The sequence below is a fragment of the Rhinolophus sinicus genome, linkage group LG03 (genome assembly GCF_036562045.2).
Source record: "Rhinolophus sinicus isolate RSC01 linkage group LG03, ASM3656204v1, whole genome shotgun sequence".
Classification (NCBI taxonomy): Eukaryota; Metazoa; Chordata; class Mammalia; order Chiroptera; family Rhinolophidae; genus Rhinolophus; species Rhinolophus sinicus.
Window position 1 is genome coordinate 2,839,309 of NC_133753.1, and position 18,121 is coordinate 2,857,429.

General features: G+C 50.1%; 1 protein-coding gene across 6 annotated transcripts; it reads right to left on the reverse strand.

Moving 5' to 3' along the window:
- Positions 1-2,272: 2,272 nt before the first annotated feature.
- Positions 2,273-17,388, reverse strand: ZNF839 (zinc finger protein 839). 6 transcript variants are annotated; one of them, XM_074326901.1, is made up of 9 exons: positions 17,049-17,188; positions 14,879-15,058; positions 11,934-12,776; positions 11,305-11,532; positions 8,522-8,614; positions 7,738-7,887; positions 6,355-6,492; positions 6,090-6,219; positions 2,273-3,290 (listed from the first exon to the last, which is right to left on the reverse strand). In XM_074326901.1, the coding sequence occupies exons 3-9, from the start codon at positions 12,714-12,716 to the stop codon at positions 2,398-2,400; spliced, it is 2,415 nt and encodes an 804-aa protein (XP_074183002.1). In that variant the 5' UTR covers positions 12,717-12,776; positions 14,879-15,058; positions 17,049-17,188; the 3' UTR covers positions 2,273-2,397. The 6 variants fall into 6 exon arrangements, with proteins under 6 accessions (XP_074183002.1, XP_074183003.1, XP_019602854.2 ...); XM_074326902.1 differs by having other exon boundaries at positions 14,879-15,091; positions 17,049-17,180; XM_019747295.2 differs by lacking the exon at positions 14,879-15,058 and having other exon boundaries at positions 17,049-17,386.
- Positions 17,389-18,121: the final 733 nt, after the last annotated feature.

Consider the following 18,121-nt stretch of genomic DNA (forward strand, 5'->3'; position numbering starts at 1 on the left):
CAAATCAACAAAAAAATAAGAAGAGGAGCTACCTCCTTTAAAAACAATTTAGCGAATTGACACTAAACTATATGCATGTATAATTTTGTTAAAAATAAAAACCAAACAGCAAAAAGTAAAAGTAAGCAAATGGAAACAACCAAGGCAGTTATCTCTAGGGAAAACAAAAGCTTCCAAGAAAATGTCATCATAGCCCACAAGCTCAGCAATGAACAGTATTCACACCTCAGTGGACGCAGTGGCTTGTGACACAAGGATAACAAGTGTGGAGCGGGGCCAGCATGTGAGCCACGTCCCCACGGCTCACAGCAGTCCGTTCGTGGATAACATCTAATGTGAATAAGTCCAGAAACTAGCACGTCACCTGAAACTAAAATTAAATTTTTAAAAAACCACGATGGGGCGGCCGGATGGCTCAGTTGGTTAGAGCGCGAGCTCTGAATAGGGTTGCCGTTCGATTCCCACGTGGGCCAGTGAGCTGCGCCCTCCACAACTAGATTGAAGGCAACGAGTTGCCACTAAGCTGCTGGAGGGGCGGCCAGATGGCTCAGTTGGTTAAAGCACGAGCTCTTAACAACAAGGTTGCTGGTTCAATTCCCGCATGGGATGGTGGGCTGCGCCCCCTGCAACTAAGATTGAAAATGGCGACTAAACTTGGAGCTGAGCTGCACCCTCCACAACTAGATTGAAGGACAATGACTTGGAGCTAATGGGCTCTGGAGAAACACACTGTTCCCCAATACTCCCCAATAAAACTAAAAAGAAAAGAACCCACGAGAGTTCAGGCACAGGGAGGAAAGTGGTTATCTCAGCCAAGGTCAGACCAGCTACTGTGCATGAGACCCTTTAGTAGCATATGACATTTTAAACTATGTATATTATTCCCTAGATGAAGACAAAAATCTATCTTAAAAGTCTGGACTCAGAGGGCAGTAAAGACTGACTCCCCCATGACCCCCTCTCCCGGGTCAGCCCCGTGGCCTGGTGGGCGTGGGAAGATCGGTGTGGATGGACCTGGTGCCTCGGGAGCCTGACGGGACTGCAGCTACAGGGGACAGGGCAAAAGACAATTTCTGTCATCATTCAGGAGTAGTTATTGATGGCTGACCATGGACTAGCCTCCAGCTACCATGGTCAACGCTGGACACACATCCTCATTGAGGCCCACACTGGCCACACCGTGGTCACTCGGGTGGTGTGAGTCCCAGGTGCCTCTTCGCTCCTGCTCCTAATCGGAGTATCTCAAACAAGAAGTACAGTGGCACCTCAGTTTTCAAATGTAACCCGTTCCGGAAGACTGTTCGAGTTCTGAAACGTTTGAAAACAGCTGACAGCTAGGCCTTAGGATCTTGCACTCAGCGGAAGCCACGTGACATGTTCAACTTCCAAGGTGTGTTCGAAAACCGAAGCATTTACTTCCAGGTTTACTGCGTTGGTAAACTGAAATGTTTGCCAACAGAGACATTCGAAAACCGAGGGACTACTGTACAAGAGAACGTTCTTGATGAGAAGAAATTCCTACTTGTTTTCTGTGTAATAAGGGCATGTCTGTGCTATCAATGTGTCTGTATTCGGGGACCCTGCAGATGCTGCCCTGGTCCCCATGCATGGGTGCGTCAGTACTGATGGCTGCAGGCCGTCAGCATGTGTCCGGTGGATGAGTGTGCGGCTGCTGTCAGAGCCTCCCGTGCTTCAGCGGCCCGGTAGGGCAAGGCTGCCTTTTACCCTTCAGTTAAATTCACCCCTCCCTTTTCAGTAGTAGCATGTACACAAAATAAGACGCGTTGGGATATTCGATAGTGTAGTGTCCTATGAATAGAAAATAAATGCATGTTTAACAGGGCCTCGTCCCGACCAGGGTCAGAACTGACCCAGCTTGTTTATTTAGTTGCCTGCTGGGTCATCGAAGGACTGGAGTCCTATGCCTCACATTCCTCATTCATAAAATGCAAGTAGAGATGACTTTCCTTCCTACTTCCCAGTAAAAAGCTGCCCAGAATGGCTAGCTTATTTATTTTTTTACTGAACCCAGAGGAAGCTTCTAGTATGGGCCACGTCTGCTGAAAACGCAGCACATCACTGAAGAGGAAGGGGACAGGCGTTTGGGACCAGGAAGCAAGGCAGACAATCGAGTAATAGGGGTCTTGACTGCAGCAGCTGCCAACGCCTTCTGGGAAGCAGACGGATGGGAGGAATTCACCTCAGGTTACAGCTGCCATTAGTGCAATGAGAAGATGGAGACAAAGGTAGACAGTGGGGTAGAAAAATACTATTCTTTATAAATAAGATGTTTATTTGTGTCAGTGTTCACATTAGAAAAATACACATACATGACTTGAAATAGACCTTTTTTGGATAAAGTACATACAAAGCCAGGGCTACGGCTCTGAGTCCGTTTCACAGTGAGGGCTCTGCCTCCACGGTTCCCAGAGGGGCCCCTCCCAGTGGGCCTGTCTGCAGGGCAGGCCCCTCCGCATCGGTCAGTATGACAATGTCCTCCCCAGACACTATGGAACCCGGATGGGACAAGATAAGCCCGTCAGAAGTCTGAATAAATATCTGCTCCTGGGACAACTCATGGCACCCGTTGGTAATTTCAAAAGTCATGGCTTCACCAGCAGCAACGATGCCCTCCAGTGCTCTCAGGTCAGTGTGCATCCCGGGCCCGCAGGAAAGCTGGTCTAAGTCCCCTGGATGGCTGCCGAGACCTCCTTCAGTGGACAGCACTCCGTCCCGGCCGAGCTGAGGACCCGGCTCAGACATGGTGCTGTAGGCACAGTCCGCTGGCACGACACCCGTGGACAAGACTTTCTCCAGCGGAGGGGCTGCGACCTCCGCAAGCAGGACCTCACCAGGGCTGGGCTGCCAGCCACCCAGCTGGTACTCGGGCATCTCATGGAGCTTTCCAGCCTCGGCGTTTCCGGACCTGCCATGCTGCAAAGATGCTGCCACTCCTCCTGTGGACATCGAGCTGCTGCAGAGACCCCGGCTCCTCGGGCGGTCCCCAGCGTTCAAGTCTGAAGAGTTTCCCTGAGCATTCTGCGTGGGGAATGCTGCCCCCTGTCCCTGCGTCAGCATCCGGGGCCCTCCCAGCTGAGTGTGAAGACCCGGCCCACTGACATCCTGATAGCAGGGAGCAGGGTCTGCAGCCCCACCCCCAGCTGCTAGGTCAGCAAGTACTTTAAGCTGCTGGCCGGCCTGTGATGTGCTTGTGTCACTACCAGAAACGGGCATCGTGTGGCCTTCTTCAGGATGGTGGGCAGCGTCCCCATTTACTCGAGGGGCAAAACCTAAACAGTGAGGGAAAACAGGTAATCATGTGTGTGCTGTTCACTGCACGCACCATCCAAATTTTCTCGACAAAATATGAAAACATAAACTCTCCTAGCTACTTGGATTGGGAGCTTCTGGGTATGGATTAAGCTCCAAGAGGAAATCCAGGCCAGCTCGGCAAAGGGGCCGGATTCCCAACAGGTGCTAGAGAGATTTCAGTGTCCTCATGGAATAAGTCTGCCCTCCCCTATGGCAGAATTTAGTAATAAGTTCAAAAATGGAGAATGCCTCTTTAAATTGGAGACCATGGCAACGGTCAAGGGATCAGGTGGCCCTGATAAAATTTTAGAAAATTTGTAATTATTCTCATTACGCCCTAGTGTCTAATTGATCGTTTCTGGCTAGAGCCGAAATAAAGCCAGAATATGTCTTGTTTTCAAACGTTAACCCTCAACTGGCTCTTACCGTATTTCCCTGAAAATAAGACCGAGTCTTATATTAAGTTTTGCTCCAAAAAACTCATTAGAGCTTATTTTCAGGGGATGTCTTATTTTTTCATGTACAACAATCTACATTTATTCATGTACAAAAGTCTACATTTATTCAAATACAGTCAATGCCTTCTTCTGGAACATTGTCATAACTCTCCAAACCCCAAATTCCGGCTTGAATTTCTTGCGATTCCATTTCCTGTAGAACCATTGGCCCCAATCTCTCACATCCAGCAATAGAGCTCTCCTTAAATGAGCACTTCTTGTCCACGTAGCCTGCTCATAGTGCACTGGCAACACAGCTGTCAGTGATCTTATCCCATGATTTTTTAACCCAAGTCATGACCTCTTACAGGCCAGGCTTCTAGGCTTCACATGCTGATTTCTCTCCATTCTATTTTCAATGTAGTCATTGATTTCCATGCATGAATGGTCCCTGAATGCCTTGTTTATTGCAATATCAAGAGTCTGGAGATAGGCAATCATTCCTGCGGGAATCATTATTTCATCTATTCTTCTCTCTGCAAGGAAGTTCTTCATGTCTTTAGCACGGTGAGTGCTGGACGAATCCCAGACTAGCAGACATCTTTGGCCATCTTGCAAAATAAGTGGCAGCATTAAATCGACCCACTTCCTTATAACTGCTTGTGTGCACCAGGCTTTTTCGGTTTCAAGAACATAAATGCCTGAAATACGTTCAACCTTATCTTTCTTGCCCTTAGTGATGATTAGAGATGGGGCTTTCTTTCCATCCAGATGAATTGCCAAACTACAGGTAACACGTGCACTTTTGTAACCAGTGGAGGGAATGTAGATTGACGAGGCACCCCTCTGATCAATTGTCATTTGAGATCCTTGGCCCATAAACACTGCAGTTTCATCCACAGCAATCCTTTGGAGAGCTGGTATTTAGAAAAGTCGATGCCATCAACAAAGGACTTGAATGCAAGTGCATGTTTAATAACTTCAGTATCTTCCAGCGTGAACAGTGTTGTCAATCTTAGAGACAGTTCATATCACTGAAGGAAGCCATCCAGCCAGGTTTGTGATGCTTTGAATTTTTCTGGGGATATTTCTAACTGTGGTGCCATTGCAAGGGCAGATGCTTGACTATCAGCCCTGCGCACAACCAAAGCCTTTGCTGTGTCAGCAATCCATTCACAGATGATGTCTTCCAGCTCAGGAAATAATGCTGAAGACCTGATCCACACTTGCGCTTCTTAGCACTTCCCTCGTCCACCTGTTGACTGAGGTTATGGTATGCGGCTCGCCATTTTTGGACCATTTGGAGATCCAACTTCTTCTCTTTGCAGAAAGCTGTAAGATTCTTGCCCTGGAAGTCCTCCATGATTTCTTTCTTGTACTCGATGGAATAGCTCTTTTTGCACTCATCTTGTCTGGGGGTCAAACTATTATTCCCTTTAAATCTACCATTAAATCAAGTGTTAATTGAAGACTTACGAGACAGAAGTAGCAACAAAAGTGATGGCAGTTAAGAGTGATGGTCCACACAAAAGCGACGAAAAATTGCAGGTACCAAAATTCAGAAAACGTTTCTTTATTTCACATGAGTGCATTAAGTACATCTGTTACAACACACGATGTATTGAATTATGAAGATTCATGTTAGACAGAACCATTATCAAGTGCGCACGTTATTCATGTGTTGTGTCTGTACTCCAATTGGTCATTCGGCAATAAGTCTCGAGTTCATGTGTTTACATAGGCGTTTACCTCTCATCCAAAGGCACCCGCTTGGGTATTTACAAATAATTATAATTTATATTATCATTTATTTTAAGTATTAATGTTAATAATATTTATATTTAATTATATATTAATACTATTATAATTCAATATGTCCGTCGTGTGTTGCAACAGATGTACTAAATGCGTCCGTCTGGCTGACAATCTTAAGTGGGGCTTATTTTTGGAGTAGGACTTATATTACAAGCATCCTGAAAAGTCATGCTAGGGCTTATTTTCTGGTTAGGTCTTATTTTCGGGGAAATACAGTATAGCCAAGTCTCATAAAAACTAAGCCATAGACTCAGTGTGTCCTGGCACTGGCCCTGCTCTCAGGGCTGCCCAACGTCCCGGACCCCCCTGGGTGCACCTCCCACCACCATGCAGCAGCTCTTCATTTCAACACAGGACCCAAGAAAACTTCAAAGACCTCGAGCTCACGGGGATGAATATGGAACAACAAAACGTGGAGGGGCTGGAACAAAACTTCTGAAAAATCAGAGGCTTCTCTTAAATGCGGCCACAGGGGGGCCCAACCCTGCAGAGTGGGCCTCTGAGTCATGGGGCACAACCACTTACACTCACTGGCCGTTGGGGCACACATGGCCGACCTCCCCGGGCCTCCGCTGTCGGCAGAAGACTCCATGGTGTCCTCGGGCAGAGCTGCCCTTCGGGCCCTTTTCGCAGAGACGAGCCCCTCCTCTGCGGTCTAGGAAGAGAACACCCATCAGCTAAGACCAGGAAGAAAGAGGCCAACTGGCAGCACAGCGTTGTGAGCTGAAAGTCAAAGCACAAATTCACCACTGAACAGATGGTAAGCTGGCATCCCCAACACCTGGCCCACCTCGTTTTCCCTCTTCTGTGGGCTGGCTGCCTCTTCCTCCTCCCCGCCCACCTCTCGGCTGGCGCACGCATGCAGACTGCGATCTGTGTGTGCTTTTCTCCTCAGGAATTCTCCAGGGATTCCTAGTGACTCAGCGACCTGAGAAGAAAGGGACGCTTCACTCAAACCATGTCAACACATAGGAATCGAAGGCCTACGTTTAAATCTATGAAGTCCCTTTGTACGGTGTACGGTGAGGCGCCATCCAAACAGTGAGAAAAATGAAGATCAATGTAGAGTGGATGAAATAGCTGATGATAAAATGGATCACTATTAGAGCCAGAAGGTTCTGTGTTGCCAGTTTAGAAGACACTAAAAAGGTCTTTAAAAAAATTTTAAACGCTCTTTAGTGTCACCATAAGCTTAATAATGTTACCTGATACCAAGGTAACTTCCTTGCCTGTTATGCCTTTTTGGAATTTTCATTGGCACCTTCAGAAAACGAATGCTGCCTATTCTTTCCCAGTTGGTGGAGGGATGTGGGTTTGGGAGCCTGAGAGTCCGAGCTGGGCCCCAACTTCTCTGCTCACAGCCTGGGTGACCTTGGCAGCCACCTTTCACCTATCCGACGCTTGGCTTCCTTCTCATACAGGGGCCGTGAAGGGATTTGGTGAAGATTAGGTAGATTCCATATGTAAAGCATATGTGATGTCACAGAGAACACACAGACCATAAGAGGGTGGGGCAGGGGTGAAGGCAGCAGATCAAGGTCGGCAAGTTTAGCACCTACCAACCTGACAGTGTCCCCTTGCAAACTGTGCAGGGACTCTGCCAGTCAGTGACATGCTCACTGGCAGGGACAGTGGGCACGAGCCCCCAAGTCTCCACACCCGACACAGTGAGAGGCCCCTGAACGACCTGAGCACGCGGTATGTGCTATGCCCAACAAAGGGTTTTATCCAAAATACGTTAAACCAAGTCAAGTTCAAAGCATATTTTTGTTAAGGACTCAATATAGCTAAAGGCAATTTCACAAAGACAATGACATTGAAATGAGCAATTTCAACATAAACAGTAACTGTTTATATAACCCATCTCCCAAAACCTACATAATGAAGACAACAACACACCCTGTTATCCATGGTAGTAACTGATTAGCAGGGAGGGGAGGGCTACGGGTGTTTGCAGTTTTCTTTTTGCTTACCTGCATTTCTGAGTTTTCTGAAAAAAGCATTTGTTGCTTTTAATATTAAGAAAAAAAAAACCCTGCACTTGATGAGACAAAGAGCTAAAAAGAAGTTGACAATGAGGATGTCACTACAGAAATGAACATTCTCCTTTTTAGTGGCCACCCTTCCTTTGGCTCCCTCTACGAGCAAAACTCTTTTCCCGTGAGACTGTTACCTCATCACTGTTTATTTCCAGGGGCTCCTGAGAACACGGGCCAGAACTACGGAGGTAATCTTGACACATTTTCTTAACCATTTTATGCAACTCTTCAAATTCCTTGTACACAGCTGGGAAAAAAGGCTTTGCTAGATGACCTTTTTCAACCTTAGATAAGATAAAGATGACAACAACATTTGAACCCGAGGCAATGAGATGGAAAATACAGACGGAAACTTAAAGGAGGGGAGGATACAAGAGCCTCAAGGCCTTAGCGGCCTGTCGATGGCAGGTGTTTCCTTCACTCCCAGTGAGAGCCGAGTGCGTGTCCAGCTCTGTCCTGAGCAGGGGACACCTGAATGGGCCTGGGGAGAAGTGGACACCAGAGAACCTGCGGGGGAGCAGGACGGGCCCTGAGACAGAAAGTCTCTGAGGCAGTAAGGCCCTGAGGACGGGGCGTGTTCCGGGGCCTGCAAGTAGGAGGGGACCAGGTCTGCAAGGCCCTCGGCAGTCATGCTAACGCCTCCCAGAAGTGTGGGCGCAGGCAGCCTAGGCTGCACCATCAGCCTCGTGAGGTTGCAGAGCCGGGGTGGCAGAGGTGGCAGGGGCACTGGCAGGTAGGGCGACAAGGGCCGTGCGCTGGCCCAGGTCTGCCAGACCCCATGCCAGGCATCTGCCGGGACTAGCAGGCTCCCTCCCTTCAGCTCTGTCCTGAGGGAGGGAAATGATTCCAAAAGGCCTGGTTCTTCCTGGGTAACTTCTAATCACCCCTAGATCACTCAGGAATGCTGAGACAACTCACCTTCATCAGAAGAAATTCATACACGGTCACAACCTGAGCCAGCTGAGGCAGAGCCAATTCCACGAGCTCCTCCCGGTCACACTGGTGGAGAAACTACCAGAAGAAAGCATTTGACATCTTTGAAAGCCCACAAGAATTTCCCAGTAGCCAATAAGTTGGTGTAACAAAGAACACAAAAGAAAGTTCCCCCAAATCTCAGTGATTAAGAAACTGTGAACTAGAAACGTTCTGCTTTATTAAATATCGCACTTGTTCACCCGTTAACAGAGTCCTATGATCAATTCTAGATTCAAAGTGTGCCTCCCCTGTGACAGCACTGAGCACACAGTGGGTACCAGGCCCTGGATAAAGACACAGCGATGGCGAAACACGTTCCCTGCTCTCCAGGGCTCACCAGCCCGTGCCAGAGACAAAATACAAACAAGTCCCGAGGCAGCCCAGTTAGGACACCAGGGCCAAAGTACAGGTGGGAGAGGATGAGGACCCAGGTGACAGCAGGAAGGGACAGAGGCAGGGAAGGCACAGTCCTCAGGCCTCAGTGACCGCTAGACATGGGCAGGGGTGAGTGAAGGGGAAAGAGGATCCACCGAGGCCTCTGGGTTCCCAGTTGAGCACCCAGGCAGACCCTTGACAGGTAGGGGTGGGACAGGAAGCCAGCTGTGGGCTCTGCTGGGACACAGAAGGTAGTGGGGGTGTTTGAAATCAGGCGAGAAAGTTCAGACGTGGGAGTCACAGAGGGAAAATGGGCTGAGAAACCAGGAGGCTGGGTGAGCTAACCCAGGGCGGCAGTAAGGTGACAGGAAAGGTGGGCAGCCCTAGAGACAGAAAGTCTTCCGAGGCTCAGGGAGGGTGGAGGAGCCGTCAATTAGGAGCTGCAAGGGCTGGGAGCGGGTTCAGAGAGCAGCAGATGGGGGCGAAACAGTCAGAAAAGCAAAAGGAAAACCTTACATTTGCAAGGCAAAAGTAGTTAATTATGACTTACAGACCCTTAGATAAAAATGAACAGCTGGTTCCCAGCTCGCCAAGGGGTGTGGGAGGCCAGACTGTGGGTGTCAGGTCACCACGCCCTGGCCTACAGCACCCAGGGCACCGCCTCAGTTCCCCGCTTCACACTCGTTGCCACCAGGCAGTTCTGTCACCCGCTCGTTTGACTGGCATCTTTCCCCAAAGTGGGGGCCGAGTCTATCTTATGCACACTGTGCCCTCCACACCCAGACAGGGCCTGCCACTTGACATGCAGTCAGCAGTGTGTAAACGGATGCAGTTTCTGGGGTGTTCTCATGGAGAAGAGTCGAGAGTGGTCCTGTTCAGAGCCGCCCTCAGCGCTGTATGACGGACGTGGCACTAAATCAGCTGATGGTGTCACCATGTTAAGAGTCGCCGTTATACACAGCAGACAGGCCTCGCGGATCTCAGACGCCCCATCGCACGCTCCTACTCAGCAGACACCAAACATTCGAGTTCGGGACCTGCCACATCCTGTGGCAGGGGTGACTTGGTGCAAGTCATGAGCCTCTCTGAGTTTCAGGTTCCTCGTCCATTAAGTCAGTGATTATGGAATCGGGGAAATGAGGTGCCCCTAGAACCCAGCACGAGCCTTGGGTCAGTGGCTGAGTGTTCAATAGACGCTAATGAGCCAACGCCTCAGCGCCTACTCCTGAAAACTTGTCACCCACATTAATCAACAAGCTCCAGGGTTTGAACTTCCTGCTAGAACATGTAACTTCATGAGGCTTTCTAGGAAACCCACTGTAATGCAGGGTCTCAGCTCCCGACAGGTGAATGCAGGACCTGGTGAGGCCGAAAAGGAACAACAGAGCCACAGATACGGGGTTCATACCACTATATTCTTGATGGCGGCTGGTTGAGACACAAGAAGCAAACACCCGCCAGTACCCCAACAAGGGGTCTTCCTGCACCCCAGTCTTGCGGGCGGCCAGGGAGACACAGGAAGGAGCCACGAGATCCGCACCACCTGCAATCCGCACTTGCTAACACAGCCTCACAATTATACACAAAACAACAGCGGCTAATGGCCAACTGGTCACAGCTGATGGCCATCTAATAACCAACCCAGCACCTTTCCACGGGAGGCCGAGAGCCTGGAAACTGCTCTCCTGGCCCCTTCCCTACACCCACACCCTCTCTGAAACCACCTCTTGCCCTTGTGTGCAGGAGTTTGGAGGCTCAGGGACGCTGATGGTCACTCTTTCTGGGGCCAGTTGTCTCACTTATCTCACACTGTCTCTTGCTGTTTTTCACTTGTTGACTTGAAGATATTCATCTTGCCATTACCAGGCCCAGAAATACAGCCTAGCCAAAGACAATCTGAGTAAGTTCAGGTTCCAGTTTTCCAAGTCAATTCAACTAAATTCAATAAACCTTTCAAGGGGCTGGAATGGAGAGTCCAGGGTTCAAAACTTGAAACATGCTTCTATACCATGAAACTTTTTACAAAACAAACAAACAAACAAATAAACAAGCCATTTCTGTTATTAACTAAATGGCTACCATGAAAACACAGGCTATCATTAGCCCAAAATGTATAAAAGCAAGAGGCTCTTGCTATTCGTGAGGCACTCTGGGCATTTCAAACAGGTAAACCTAGGAATTATTTCAGATAATACTAGCCTTGAAATTACTGCGTACTTCATCCGATTAATTTCAGGTGAACCGTTTAGCTGATCTGGGTGTTTGACCTTTAAATTCAGATGCCTACCAGTGAACTGCCACATACCATGCTAAAGAAACAGGTTCAAGAACAAGGTCTAAGAGCGACGCACCTCCTGGAGCCTGGCTCTGGTCCTCGCCGTGCTCTCGCCTGCGGCCACAGCACTCCCATGCAGCTCAGCTGCTCTGCTCTCCTCCAGGCCGGCGGCGCGGGGCTCTGCAAGGGCCGTGGAGCAGCCACTTCTAGGTCCTGGGTGTTTCTCTGGTCCCAAAAGGGCTGAAGAACTTCCATCTGCTGGTTCAGACGCCAACACCTCTTCAGCTTCTACAGACTGACCATTCTAGAGTGTTGGAAGGGGCAAAACAGGGTGTTACTGCTGGTGCTCCAAGCTGCTGCCCCCAATCCCAACCTTCCCCAGCCCCGCTGCCAGGTCAGCGTTAGCCGTCAGCCAAGTGCTCTGCAAGTGTTACCCACCAGACCTACGAGGAGTTGGCCACTGCGCTCCTGCCGGACTCACTCACTACACCATGTTACACCAGAGAAGATGCACATCTGCTCACTTACCTGGCAGCAGTGCCGACAGTGGTGGGTTCCCAGATCCCGCAATAGGATTTGGGATCTGCTTGAGCCCCCAAACACCATGAAGGTTAATTTGAGGATGCTGGGCAGGAACAAACACTGTAATCAGATAGAAACGTTACCTGGAAGCCACCCCGATGACCCGGGCCCTTCCTCACTCACAAGAGTTGGTGTGATGGGCTGTGGTGACGCCAGGCTGAGGGTCCGGCCCTCCACACAGCCCCGGATCATACTCCCATTGGCTTTCTCAGGCAGCAGCATGTCAGGGTCCAGCCGGCCGTGGCCTGGGTTAAGTCTCAAGTGCCGGGCCAGTCCCCCCTTTCCTATGTATGACTTCTCACACGTCTGACACTTGAAAGTTTTGGGCCTCAGCGAGCAGCTCGATAAGTTAAAGAGCACCTGCTTCTCCCTCTGATCTTCATCGTCTTCCACACTCAGTTCTGAATAATCGTCGGAATCTGACGGGTGGCCGTCGGCCAAATCCTCCGTTTTTATGAATTTATAATCTTTCGCTTTATACTTGGGAGGTCGAGATATCCGCCCAGAACGCGTTTTCACTTTTAAAGATTTTTTCAGTTTTTCAGTATGTTTTGGATTCAAGTTGGAAATCAGTAAATTTGTTGAACTGGATGAAACAGATGCTGGTGCCAGCGGGTCAGAGACTGACAAAGGGGCCAATATGGCATCCTGTCCATTCGCAGCCTGGGGGGCCGCGACTCTCTTTGCAGGGACCGGTCGGAGGGGAGGCAGTGGCCTCTGTACAAACAACTGAACAGGAGGCTGAGGTGAGTGACTCAGGAAATGCGGCTGTGGCTTGGCGCTCAGGAGGGGCTGTGCCCTGAGCAGCTGAGGCCTAGTGACAGTGAGCCCCAACACACTGGAGTGCCTCCCGGGCGGCTGGCTCAGCCTGGCTGTCGTGGGCTGGATGGTGGCCAGTGGGGGCATCGGCCTTTCCTGACCTTTTGTTTCTCCAGATGTTACCTTGACACAAATGGATTCCAGTTGCTTAAACAGAGAAAGAGAAAAGAAGCACTATGCTTATCCATGTTTCTACAATTTTGCTCTCATCTTAAATCCACTATTGAAATTATTTTTCTAAATTACAAAATGCATCGTACACACATAAAAGTCTGTATAATGTATCTGTACTGTTTATAGTGATTTTTCTTAACCTTTCTGACCGGACCACAGTAATACATTTTAAGTCACATCCATAGGTTCCTGCAGAAATATTTGCATACATTCATAAAAGTTCATGAAACTACCTGCCGTTCCTACATAAATGCCGATAGTATCTATTCTCCATTGCTTTTAAAAAAAATACTAGTCATAATCCACTGAATTGATTTTATGATCCATAAAGAAAGATCTTTCTTTATAGTTTTACCACGTGTATTTACTTGGAGTTCTTAGTACTCTAAATTGGACTCAATTCAATATGTGGAGTCATTTTGTAAAGTTGTGTGTGTTTTTTTCATTTTGTAAAGTTTTTAATGAAATTCTGGAAACCAAAAGAGCCATAAGGAACAATGTAACCCAGGTCCCTGCCACCCACCCTGAGACATGCAGCATCACCAGTGCGGGCCAGGCCCTCTCCTGTCTGCCCTGTCCTGCTGTGCTCTTTATTCTTATGCCTTTTTTATATTACACGTGTAGTGTCCCTAAAAAGACATCGTTCCATTTTGACACGTTTTTAAACTTTATGTAAGTTAATATCATCTCTGGCAACTTGCTAGGGCTTTTTTGTTTTGTTTTTTTACTCCCACTTGCTTGTGAAATTAACCAATGTTGAGGCATGTAGTTCTCGGGGGTTCATTTTCTCTGCAGTATGAGAATGTTCTCCCACTGATGGAAGGTGGTCTCCAACCCTGAGCTCTTACAGTCTGCTCTGAACCTTCATGGATGTGCGTGTACACATTGCGAGTTTCTCCAGGGCACATACCTACCATGGTGCTGCATATCGTCAACTTTTTTTTTTTAACATCTGACAAAATTTCAAATGCATGTGCTTTTTGACCCAGCAATTCTGCTTCTTAGATTCCAGAAGACACACTGGCATAGGCACAAAGATGTATGTCTAGGAGATTCAAGGCAAAGCGCCACCAAAGGGGAGGGCTGCCATCAACAATGTTCCACAAATAGTTATTGAGCGGTGCCCGCGTGCCAGCGACAATGTTACAGGTGTCAGCGATACAGCTGTCATGGGCTCAGGAGAGGGGCAGCAAAATGACAAGCTCCCTGCCCTCACAGAGCAGAAACAATGAGCATCTTTCTCCAGGGAGAGAAGAGAGACAGACATCGTCCAAATCAGACCTTATCAACCCTCGTATGAGTGACATCTCAGACCAGCAGACTTTGTTGTGACGGCCGTCCTGTAAGCTATTGGATGTTGAGCTGCATCCCTGCCACTATCCAGGAGATGCCAGTAGCACCCCCATGCTGTGACAATCAAAAATGTCCCCAGACCCCGCCAAATGCCCCTGCAGGGCAAATTCGCCCCCAGTTGAGAAGCACTGATTTGGGGCCACTAACAGACCCTCTTTAGACCCAACCTTTTTCCAAGTGGAGGGTCACTAAAAATGTCAGAGCAGAATGAACACACTCACTGAAATCTGTGTGCATGTTGCACACCTACTGCAAACAGCAGACAATTCAATAGACTGGTTTATGAGGAAGTGCACAGGGCTAGTGCCAGCATCCCTGGAGTCCCAGTCCTGGGCTACTGTGAATCACATGACAATTAGATTCACCTTATGTATCTCTAATAATCACATTTGTCTCATTTTACTACTAGTTACTTAGAATGTTTCTCTAAGCTCTTGGGGCATTACCTGATAATGACATGAAACACACACACACACACACACACACACACACACACACGACCCCCGCCCCCAAACCCCATTGTTTTAGGATTACCACAGTGGCGAAACTGCTCTAAATTTTTAATCTGCTATTGAGACTAGTTTACTGTGTATTAGACTCGATACTTGGTTATAGGTTCATTTCATTAAGCATGTCTCCAGTGCCAGTAAATAAGCATAAGCCACGCCCTCACCTCGCCCTTGAGGTGGGTAGGTCCCCCTGCCATGCCCCAGTCCCCTGACCTGAAATCTGTACTTTTAAAAGCTCCGCTGATGACTGCCGGCAGACTAGGTTCCTTAAGGGATGCAGACAGGAAACAATGGCACCTTGGTGCATCGTGTGCGATGAGAAGCAGGAGGCAGGAACAGCCCAGGGGTGGCAGGCTTCCCAGAAGAGGGGACCTCTGCAGGGTGCCTGGAAGGCTGAGATGAATTTTTGTGGGTGGAAAAGGTATTCTAGGTGTAAGGAAAGACACGGGTGAGCTCACGGACACATGAAAAAGGGCAGTGTGTTGGAGGAAACTAGAAACGTCTCTGTGGGGTAGGAACAGGATAGGGAAGGACAGAGCCAACATCTGACCCGGGGGAGTGTGTCCACACGGTCTGTGCCTTCTGATCCACACCACCCCCACAGAGCACCAGACCCTCTAAGTGCACACCCCCACCCCAAAACTGTCTCTCCTTTTCTGTATTTTCAACTCCCACCCACTCGTTCAGATGCCACCTATTCCACAAAGTTGCTTCTGATTCCCTCAGCCAGAACTAACCTCTCCCTTTGTCTAAATATATTTAGTTCTTTACCTGTGTCTCTAGCTTTCTGACCTTGATTAGAAGTTATCTGAGTCCCGTTTTCCCTCCTTGGTTGGATTATAACCTCCTTAGGGGCAAGGTCCACACCTGGTTTGCCTCTGTGGCCTCTACAGCACAGCTGGGGCTCAGAGAGTATTAACTGAATAGGCTGTACAATTACATTAGTGTGAATGCAGGTAGAATTGACATCATTCCAATTAGATTAGGTGCAGAATACGATCGTGCTGCCTAACTCAATCAAGAGTTGGCTTTCATTTGATGGAAAATGTCATTTTTGGACTTTTTCCTAAGTTGCCACAGCAAACCCCAAAAGCTGTGGCCACATTCAACAGGTTCTGGACAAAGTCACTCAACCTCTCTGAGCTTGTGCCTTATCTGTAAAATGCTGGTACACACGCTTTTGTGTGGCTGCTGAGAACTAAGCACCCAGCACAGTGCTGGGCAGAAGCTCAGCAAACATCAGCCACTGTCACCCTTCTGAGTCCACAGACCTGCTGTGCCCGGCTTATGCGGGAGGTATGAGCTAGAAAGCTCATCAGTGAGTCACCCCTCCTGCAAACAAGGAAATCAAAGCCCAAAGAGGTTGAGTTACCCAAGGTCACACAGCCAGGAAGTAGTCTGGGCGGAATCACACTTGCCTTCTCAAACTTTAGCAAGACACCTCTCCAGTCTTGATTACAACTGGGTATAGCTCTAGGCAGCCAAAATCACCCAGTCACAGAAACAATGACGATTGTTGTTCTAGTCTCTACCTAATTCTTTTAGTGGGAGCGCCTCTCTGGCAGGTTTGGGGTGCAAAGCATCGTGTCATGTACAACTCCGGTGCTGAAAGGGGATGTGGTTTTACAGACGTGACGGACCTTGGGCTTCGGGTGCTGCACTGGACCCTCTGGGCTTGGAAGACCCTGTCCCAGTTTCAACTTCCCCAGCAGCCAAGAGCTGTGTGACCAGGGAATCAGGCCACCGAGAAAGGAGGTTTCGTAGCACACAGGTTGCTTATGTGTATTTCATTCATTAAGCGCATGGCAGGCACTGTGCTGGCATTGCACTGAGTGGTTAGGTCCTGCGTTAAGTATATAATGTGCGTAATTCTGTCCCACGTCCGGGCGGTGGCACTTGGCAGCACTTCCCACCTGCAAACTACGGCGGTTCCTTTTCATCATTCAGGTCTCACTTCGTGTCAAGCCTAAGGAGTACTCAGTCCCCTTGTCACTCGCATTGCTTGTGTCCAAGGCCGCAGCTCCGGTCAGTGCCCAGTGAGAGCGGAATGAATGGCCAGGGGCCTGAAGGGGCTGGGCGGCACGGAGGAGCCCGTGAGAGCACCCAGGGCATGAGGGCGTCCAGGCAGAGGAGCCGGCGTGGGCAACGGCCCGTAGCGTGAGGCGTGCGGGGGGGCGGGACACGCCGGGGCAGTGACAGGTGCGGCTGGTGGTCGTCCCTACGGAGCTTAGTGAGAGACACTGAGTTTCAATGCGGGCGAATGGCGGCCTCTCCGGCCCGGCAGCTCTAAGGCCGATGAGGCGGGGCGCGGGCCCCGGCCTGCCCGCCGCGAGGCCTTGGCCCCACCGGCCTCAGTTTCCCCAAGCCCCTCCCGGAGCCTCACCTGGGGCGGCAGCAGGCGCGGCGGGCGCGGGGGCTCGGCGCCGGGGCCCCGTTGCAGGGCGGCCTGCTGGGCCGCGTCCCGCAGCCGCCGCGCCGCGTCCTGCAGCACGAAGGGTGGCGGCGGCGGCTGGACAGGCGGCTGCGCCTTTGTCACCTGCTCCAGGACCCGCCGCAGCTGCTCAGGGCCCAGCGGGGCCACGCGGGTGGCGCTGCCCCTCTGGTCGGGGAGAGCCCGGCCGCCGCCGCCGCCGCCATCCTCGCTGCCGTCCTCAGCCTCTGGCTCCGCGTCCGCCATGGCGGCCGAGGCGGGGACTCGAACCGGGGTCCTCCAACGACGGCGGCTCAAATGTGCGTCACCTGGGAAAAGGGCGGCTACGAGTGCCCCGCAGGCCAATACACCTCGGAAGGCGACCGCACCTCACTGAGCAGGCCGGTGGGCGGGGTCTAAGCTGGACCCCGCCCCTCCGCCGCTTCAGCAAGGACAGATTCAGCTGGCCGAAAGATGCTTGTCGTGAATTTATTTAACCTTCAGATGATGCCTCCTCCAGGAACTGTTCAGGGTCTCCCAGGCGGAGGTCTCCTGTGTTCCAGAGCCCCCGGCCTGACATCACACTATCCAAATATTCTCAATGTCACATTCATCAGTCACCTGAGGATCCTGTCTGGACTTGTAGATTTCTCGTCCCCACTTCGAGACCTTCCTATTTAATAGATCTGGGAGGGGATTATTCACAGTGTGCATTTTTAACAAGGGTGCTCCCAACCTCCAAATTGTTCCCAGGACAACCCACCCCGCCCTACCCACTCACCCAGAAGGGGTGCACCTTGAGGGTCTAGATGACAGTTTATTCACTCAGGGCCCACCCAGCACAGGCCCGGGCCCAGAGTGCACGCTCAGGGAATGAAGGATGGATGGGTGAATATGAATGAATGAATGAATGAATGAATGAATGAGCAAAGGAACTAATGAACCTCCCCACCAGTCTTCACATTCAGTCCCCAGCTCGCTCTACCGCCCCTTTCCTTCAGTCCAATCTTTCCTAGTCTCCTCCCCTCTTCGCTCTTCTGGCTCTG

Bases quoted from the DNA above. Each gene is read 5' to 3' on its own strand.
- ZNF839 (XM_019747295.2), bottom strand. From the start codon at position 17,342: ATGGCGGACGCGGAGCCAGAGGCTGAGGACGGCAGCGAGGATGGCGGC. The intron at 8,615-11,304 runs GTGCGTCGCTCT...TTCTTCTGGTAG, and splicing joins CCAGAGCCAGGCTCCAGGAG to TTTCTCCACCAGTGTGACCG. The intron at 6,220-6,354 runs GTGGGCCAGGTG...TTCTCTTCCTAG, and splicing joins CACAGAAGAGGGAAAACGAG to ACCGCAGAGGAGGGGCTCGT.